The sequence below is a fragment of the Budorcas taxicolor genome, chromosome 10 (genome assembly GCF_023091745.1).
Source record: "Budorcas taxicolor isolate Tak-1 chromosome 10, Takin1.1, whole genome shotgun sequence".
Lineage (NCBI taxonomy): Eukaryota > Metazoa > Chordata > Mammalia > Artiodactyla > Bovidae > Budorcas > Budorcas taxicolor.
This window is the reverse complement of record NC_068919.1, coordinates 23,422,940-23,431,869: the sequence shown is the minus strand read 5'-3', so window position 1 is coordinate 23,431,869 and position 8,930 is coordinate 23,422,940. Positions and strand designations below refer to the sequence as shown.

At 40.1% G+C, this 8,930-nt stretch overlaps 1 gene segment (V, D, J or C); it reads left to right on the top strand.

Annotated features, from left to right (window-relative positions):
- The first annotated feature begins 1,650 nt into the window (after nucleotides 1-1,650).
- LOC128054709 (T cell receptor alpha variable 16-like) lies at nucleotides 1,651-2,242 on the top strand. The segment is given in 2 exon segments: nucleotides 1,651-1,771; nucleotides 1,887-2,242. Coding segments are annotated over 2 exon segments (468 nt in total).
- The last annotated feature ends 6,688 nt before the right edge of the window (nucleotides 2,243-8,930 follow it).

The following is an 8,930-nucleotide window of genomic DNA, read 5'->3' as shown; positions in this document are numbered from 1 at the left end:
TTGTGTACTGATTCTTGGCTAGGAAAACTGGGTCACTGACCCTGATCATTTTTTCAGACTTTATTTTCCCCAGATGAAGCCCTTATTTTTCTCTGAGGTATCCTTTCCTTTCTTTAGCCCTTTCTGACATGTCTGATTGCTGGGGCACTTTAAGTGGAGGCAATGCTGTGAGAGTGAAAAGCCTAGATATTTCTGTACCTGTGATCAGCAATGTCTTAGGCAGTAGGGCCCTGGTCTCAGCAGCAATGCCAGTACCTTGATGAAAAACTAGAGAAACATGTCTTTGCTCTCCAATCTCGTTGTACTCCTCTCCATTTAGGACAGATGGGACTCCACCTGCCTCTTTCTTCTCAGCTATTTGGGGGCTACAGAAAAGACTTTCTCAAAAGAACTAGCTTCCTTAGAGGTCCACTGATCTCTGCATGCAAAGCTTTCTTCACAACCTATAGTTTTCTGCACTTTATCCTGGAGTTCCTTGCTACTGACTCTAGATTTATCATGAGCCCCAATGGAATAACTCACTTGAGCTCTGTTGGCACAGCGTTGGCTGGCTTCAACAGAAAGCTCATTGGCTAAACACAGGGGATCAGGAACATTTTAAATCTACCCTCTTTCTAGAATTGCCTTCTTTTTAGTTCAAATGATTGTTACTTTGTTAATGAACTATCTTAAAAAAGAACTGTAGGTCTAAAATTCTAAAGGCCTATTCCTGGTGTGAGGAAGGTCAGAATCGATGATGAATGGAAAATAACTCGGTATGGTAATGTTTACACATTTCATTAACAAACCTATACAGAAGCTTAGATTTCTGTGAAGTCTGATCTGCTAATATTTTCCTATATTCTTTCTGACTTACATGCTTAGAAAATTCATGACCATCCTAAATTTATCAAAAAATGCTATTACTTAAAAATATTAATTATCTATATTTAGAATTTATTTTGGAGAAGGAAATGGCAACCCACTCCAGTACTCTTGCCTGGAAAATCCCATGAACGGAGGAGCGTGGTAGGCTGCAGTCCATGGGGTCGCTAGGAGTTGGACACGACTGAGCGACTTCACTTTCACTTTTCACTTTCATGCATTGGAGAAGGAAATGGCAACCCACTCCAGTGTTCTTGCCTGGAGAATCCCAGGGACGGGGGAGCCTGGTGGGCTGCCATCTATGGGGTCGCACAGAGTCAGACACGACTGAAGCGACTTAGCAGCAGCTGCAGCAGCAGAATTTATTTAATAACAGATGCTAAGGTAGGCGTCCAAATTTTTTTGTTAATCTCTAGACGACTCTCCATTTTTGAGGGCATGTTTTATTGAATATACCATCTTTTTCCTATTTTTAATAACTAAATTTTCATAAGTAACTTGTATGTTTGGACTTTCTATTATGTTCCATCGATGTCTGGATCTTTCTGGTAACAAGCTTCTTTACTTAACATAGCATTACACTTTGTCTTACTAACTGGAGGAAATTCCTCTCCAGTTTGTTTCAGAATAGGCCTTCCTGAAGCCTGAGATTACCTGCAGTATCATATATGGCCTCTAGAGGGAAATGCTACACAACTTGAACTCTATAGAAAGTTAGAAAGCCACCAGCCCTTTGAGGAAGAGCTTTTACTTTGCATGCCCTGTAAACCCACTCACTGCTCTGTCAGGGTGTCCATGTGGCTGAACCGTTTCCAGGAAAAACCTGTAGAAAGTATCCTCCTGCTTCCTCAGAGCTCAGACATGAAGTGCACCCTCATCTCAGTGCTTGTGATGATATTCACACTTGGTGAGTAAAGTCTCTTTTTATTTTATCTTACTATGGTCTTCTGATTCAGAATTGGCTTAACAAAATATTCTGCTCTGTTTGCAAGTCAATCCCTGACCCAGAATTTGTGTTACAGGAGGAACAAGAGCCGAGGCAGTGACTCAGCCTGAGAGCCACATCTCAGTGTCTAAAGGGGACCCCATGCAGGTGAAGTGCAACTATTCGTATTCTGGGAGTCCTGTGCTCTTCTGGTATGTCCAGTACCCCAGAGAGCGCCTCCAGTTACTCCTGAAACACACCTCCAGAGAGAGCATCCAGGGTTTCACCGCTGAGCTCAGCCGGGCTGAGGCATCCTTCCATCTGAAAAAACCCTCGGCTCAGGAGGAAGACTCAGCTGTGTATTACTGTGCTTTGGGTAACACAGTACCTGGCTTCACAGGAGAAGCAGAGCGCAAACCCCTTACAGAAAGCATTTCCATGTTCCCTGTTTGACCACCGTGGGGCGCTGTCTCTCTAGAGACTGACACTGAATTTACCTCTCAGATACAAAGTTGTCATCAGCTGTCAACTAGCTGTAGAATACTTTAAAGGGAATTCTCATTAGCTACTCTGTATAAGTTAATTTTTAAATAGTGTATTTATTTTAGATATTAGTACCTGGAAAAATACTTCTGAAATAAAACTATGTAACAGCATGATAATTCTCTTCTTGGCCCAGATGGGCTCCCCATGTTTAAGTGATACAGTCCCATTTCTCCGACTCTCCTGCCACCTCATCCACACCCACGAGCATCATCACCACATGCTGAAATTCCTTAAAAGTAGAATGCTGCTTCCTGACACATGATTGCTGATCTTTCTGCAGCTGATGCCTTTCTTCTCATGCACTTGATGGACTCATACTATCCAAATAGGGCCTTCTGGAGAAAAACCGCGGGAAGTTGAAAAAGGAAAGTTTAATATAAAGAATTATTAACAAATAGCAGAGCATTATTTACTAATGAACTCTAAAGAGCCCTAGAAAGAACTCTAAAGAACATAAGAATAGTATCTGTAGGGAGGCACTGTTATCTTTAGGACTATGCCAGAGTTTCACGGAAAGTAACACATTATAATATGTACTCTCTTCTCCTATCACAGTGGTGACTCAGGCTTCACTGGGGAGTGTGTGACTGCAGCCTGCTGGTTGGGGAAGTTTGCCGAGGTGCCAGAGAACAAGACAAACAAGCAGAAGAACAGCTCCCAGGGGTCTAGCACAGTTTGTAGGAAGCTGGCAAAGGAGCACTGCTGAACTTGCTCGGGTGCCTGTGAAACTTGCCAAGAAAGCACCCGGGACTGTCACTAAACGTTGCTGGACGTGAGCATCACAGGTGCCCCGCAAGAAGGCCAAGCACCCCGGAACAAGAAGTGCAGAGCACATGCCGGGACCCGGAAGAGAAGCTGCCCCTTCCTGCTGTGTCCTTTCCAGCCTCTCTACCGACAAAGCTTAACATTGCGCCAGCTGGCAAGGAGAAATGTTTACGAGGCGCATGTCCAGAATTATCCTCTGAATCTACAAAGGGGGAATTTGTAGTGCAAAGGCGATAAGTTGATAACTGGCACATCTTTCATACACACTCCTCCACACGCAGGTGAACTTTCAAGCAAGGGTGAAATGACTCTGTTTCCATCACATAAGCTAAGTCTGTCCTTTGAACAAGTGAAGAAGTTCTCATCCTTTCTCCCAAGTGAGGAAACCTGTGGACACAATGGCACCCCACTCCAGTACTCTTGCCTGGAAATCCCGTGGATGGAGGAGCCTCATAGGCTGCAGTCCATGGGGTCGCTAAGAGTCGGACACGACTGAGCGACTTCACTTTCGCTTTTCACTTTCATGCATTGGAGAAGGAAATGGCAACCCACTCCAGTATTCTTGCCTAGACAATCTCAGGGATAGGGGAGCCTGGTGGGCTGCTGTCTATGGGGTCGCACAGAGTCAGACACGACTGAAGCAACTTAGCAGCAGCACTGGTCCCAACAGTCACTACAGATCACTGGCTGTATTAATTACTTCTAGAATTCAGAGGAAATTCCACGGAAAATTCTGTTATACACAGACTAAATTCTAAAGTTAACCTCTCTCAAGTTGTATATAGAATAAGTACAGTGAGGAGAAGGAAGCAGGAGGCGGCAGTGTACACAAAGGAACACATGAAAATAAACAGCAAGAAGAAACTGTAGAAAACTACTACATTCTTTGGTTCCTGATTTGGTGGTGATGCTGCAATTGATATAGATGACGTTTTTTCTTATTACACATTTTACATTTTCCCTGCTCACAGCCATAACCTCCGTGAATTTGGTTACTTACCTAGTGGTGTGACCCAATTCTTCATTCTCAAAGGATCTGAGTACTCAAAAATCTTGTCTTTTTATTGGTTGTTGTAATTTAACATTAATCTTTAGTATTGGTCTTGGAAGTGCCAAGAGGCTCCCCTAGGAAATCTCCTGGGTTCCAGACATAGTCCTTTTTATATTTGATATGTAGCAACAACCCATTCCTCCTTGGTAATTGGTATCAACCACTGCAGTCAGTAGAGTAACCTCATTTTCTATTCATTGGTTGTGAGACGTATATAACCCGAATAGCCACATGGAAGTCTTATCTTCCAGTTCAGTGAAACCATTGCTGTGTTCCCTGGTGAAAGCATTATTTCTTTTAGAGAATAAGGACTAGTACAACTCAAAGTTACAAACATGACATGCAAAATCTTGCTAGTGAGTTACTGAAGATAACAGTGAAGGGTCCACTCCCAGTGCCGCCTCCTTAATTTCTGGAATCATGCATCCTGGCTGTGGGGAGACGACACCATTACTTATCTCTGCTATAAAGCATGCATTGCATCTGAAGAGACAGAATGCCATCTTTTCAGAGCTGTTTTCCAACCACTGCTATTATAGAATCAGTGTGTGCGTGAGTGCTCAGTCATGCAGTCCCCTTTGTGGCCCCAGGAACTATAGTCCACCAGGCTCCTCTGTCCCTGGAATTTTTCAGGCAAGAATACTGGAGTGGGTTGCATTTCCTACCCCAGGGGATTTACTGACCCAGGGCTCAAATCTGTGTTTCTTTTTTTTTTTTTTTTTTGCCCTTTATTTATTTTTTTTATTTTTTTTTAATTTTAAAATCTTTAATTCTTACATGTGTTCCCAAACATGAACGCCCCTCCCACCTCCCTTCCCATAACATCTCTGTGGGTCATCCCCATGCACCAGCCCCAAGCATGCTGTATCCTGCGTCAGACATAGACTGGCAATTCGATTCTTACATGATAGTGTACATGATAGAATGCCATTCTCCCAAATCATCCCACCCTCTCCCTCTCCCTCTGAGTCCAAAAGTCCATTATACACAGCTGTGTCTTTTTTCCTGTCTTGCATACAGGGTCGTCATTGCCATCTTTCTAAATTCCAGATATATGTGTTAGTATACTGTATTGGTGTTTTTCTTTCTGGCTTACTTCACTCTGTATAATCAGCTCCAGTTTCATCCATCTCATCAGAACTGATTCAAATGAATTCTTTTTAATGGCTGAGTAATACTCCATTGTGTACATGTACCACAGCTTTCTTATCCATTCATCTGCTGATGGACATCTAGGTTGTTTCCATGTCCTGGCTATTATACACAGTGCTGCGATGAACATTGGGGTACATGTGTCTCTTTCTATTCTGGTTTCCTCGGTGTGTATGCCCAGCAGTGGGATTGCTGGGTCATAAGGTAGTTCTATTTGCAATTGTTTAAGGAATCTCCACACTGTTCTCCATAGTGGCTGTACTAGTTTGCGTTCCCACCAACAGTGTAGGAGGGTTCCCTTTTCTCCACACCCTCTCCAGCATTTATTGCTTGCAGATTTTTGGATCGCAGCCATTCTGACTGGTGTGAAGTGGTACCTCATTGTGGTTTTGATTTGCATTTCTCTAATAATGAGTGATGTTGAGCATCTTTTCATGTGTTTGCTAGCCATCTGTATGTCTTCTTTGGAGAAATGTCTGTTTAGTTCGCTGGCCCATTTTTTGATTGGGTCATTTATTTTTCTGGAGTTGAGCTGCATAAGTTCCTTGTATATTTTTGAGATTAGTTGTTTGTCAGTTGCTTCATTTGCTATTATTTTCTCCCATTCAGAAGGCTGTCTTTTCACCTTGCTTATATTTTCCTTTGTTGTGCAGAATCTTTTAATTTTAATTAGATCCCATTTGTTTATTTTTGCTTTTATTTCCAGAATTCTGGGAGGTGGATCATAGAGGATCCTGCTGTGATTTATGTCAGACAGTGTTTTGCCTATGTTCTCCTCTAGGAGTTTTATAGTTTCTGGTCTTACATTTAGATCTTCAATCCATTTTGAGTTTATTTTTGTGTGCGGTGTTAGAAAGTGATCTAGTTTCATTCTTTTACAAGTGGTTGACCAGTTTTCCCAGCACCACTTGTTAAAGAGATTGTCTTTACTCCATTGTATATTCTTGCCTCCTTTGTCGAAGATAAGGTGTCCATAAGTGTGTGGATTTATCTCTGGGCTTTCTATTTTGTTCCATTGATCTATATGTCTGTCTTTGTGCCAGTACCATACTGTTTTGATGACTGTGGCTTTGTAGTAGAGCCTGAAGTCAGGCAAGTTGATTCCTCCAGTTCCATTCTTCTTTCTCAAGATTGCTTTGGCAATTCGAGGTTTTTTGTATTTCCATACAAATCTTGAAATTATTTGTTCTAGTTCTGTGAAAAATATGGCTGGTAGCTTGATAGGGATTGCATTGAATTTGTAAATTGCTTTGGGTAGTATACTCATTTTCACTATATTGATTCTTCCAATCCATGAACATGGTATATTTCTCCATCTATTAGTGTCCTCTTTGATTTCTTTCATCAGTGTTTTATAGTTTTCTATATATAGGTCTTTAGTTTCTTTGGGTAGATATATTCCTAAGTATTTTATTCTTTTCGTTGCAATGGTGAATGGAATTGTTTCCTTAATTTCTTTTTCTACTTTCTCATTATTAGTGTATAGGAATGCAAGGGATTTCTGTGTGTTGATTTTATATCCTGCAACTTTACTATATTCATTGATGAGCTCTAGTAATTTTCTGGTGGAGTCTTTAGGGTTTTCCATGTAGAGGATCATGTCATCTGCAAACAGTGAGAGTTTTACTTCTTCTTTTCCAATTTGGATTCCTTTTATTTCTTTTTCTGCTCTGATTGCTGTGGCCAAAACTTCCAGAACTATGTTGAATAGTAGCAGTGAAAGTGGGCACCCTTGTCTTGTTCCTGACTTTAGGGAAAATGCTTTCAATTTTTCACCATTAAGGATAATGTTTGCTGTGGGTTTGTCATATATAGCTTTTATTATGTTGAGGTATGTTCCTTCTATTCCTGCTTTCTGGAGAGTTTTTATCATAAATGGATGTTGAATTTTGTCAAAGGCCTTCTCTGCATCTATTGAGATAATCATATGGTTTTTATTTTTCAATTTGTTAATGTGGTGAATTACATTGATTGATTTGTGGATATTGAAGAATCCTTGCATCCCTGGGATAAAGCCCACTTGGTCATGGTGTATGATTTTTTTAATGTGTTGTTGGATTCTAATTGCTAGAATTTTGTTGAGGATTTTTGCATCTATGTTCATCAGTGATATTGGCCTGTAGTTTTCTTTTTTTGTGACATCTTTGTCAGGTTTTGGTATTAGGGTGATGGTGGCCTCATAGAATGAGTTTGGAAGTTTACCTTCCTCTGCAATTTTCTGGAAGAGTTTGAGTAGGATAGGTGTTCGCTCTTCTCGAAATTTTTGGTAGAATTCAGCTGTGAAGCCGTCTGGACCTGGGCTTTTGTTTGCTGGAAGATTTCTGATTACAGTTTCAATTTCCATGCTTGTGATGGGTCTGTTAAGATTTTCTATTTCTTCCTGGTTCAGCTTTGGAAAATTGTACTTTTCTAAGAATTTGTCCATTTCTTCCACGTTGTCCATTTTATTGGCATACAACTGCTGATAGTAGTCTCTTATGATCCTTTGTATTTCTGTGTTGTCTGTTGTGATCTCTCCATTTTCATTTCTAATTTTATTGATTTGATTTTTCTCTCTTTGTTTCTTGATGAGTCTGGCTAATGGTTTGTCAATTTTATTTATCCTTTCAAAGAACCAGCTTTTGGCTTTGTTGATTTTTGCTATGGTCTCTTTTGTTTCTTTTGCATTTATTTCTGCCCTAAATTTTTAAGATTTCTTTCCTTCTACTAACTCTGGGGTTCTCCAATTCTTCCTTTTCAAGTTGCTTTAGTTGTAGAGTTAGGTTATTTATTTGACTTTTTTCTTGTTTCTTGAGGTATGCCGGTATTGCTATGAACTTTCCTCTTAGCACTGCTTTCATAGTGTCCCACAGGTTTTGGGTTGTTGTGTTTTCATTTTCATTAGTTTCTATGTATATTTTGATTTCTTTTTTGATTTCTCCTGTGATTTGTTGGTTATTCAGAAGTGTGTTGTTCAACCTCCATATGTTGGAATTTTTAGTAGTTTTTCTCCTGTAATTGAGATCTAATCTTAATGCATTATGGTCAGAAAAGATGCTTGGAATGATTTCGATTTTTTTGAATTTATCAAGTTTAGATTTATGGCCCACGATGTGATCTATCCTGGAGAAGGTTCCATGAGCACTTGAAAAAAAGGTGAAATTCATTGTTTTGAGGTGAAATGTCCTATAGATATCAATTAGGTCTAATTGATCTAATGTATCATTTAAAGTTTGTGTTTCTTTGTTAATTTTCTGTTTAGTTGATCTGACCATAGGTGTGAGTGGGGTATTAAAGTCTCCCACTATTATTGTGTTATTGTTGATTTCCCCTTTCATACTTGTTAGCATTTGTCTTACATATTGCGGTGCTCCTATATAGGGTGCATATATATTTATAATTGTTATATCTTCTTCTTGGATTGATCCTTTGATCATTATGTAGTGGCCTTCTTTGTCTCGTTTCACAGCCTTTGTTTTAAAGTCTATTTTATCGGATATGAGTATTGCCACTCCTGCTTTCTTTTGGTCTCTATTTGCGTGGTATATCTTTTTCCAGCCCTTCACTTTCAGTCTGTATGTGTCCCCTGTTTTGAGGTGGGTCTCTTGTAAGCAGCATATAGAGGGGTCTTATTTTTGTATCCATTCA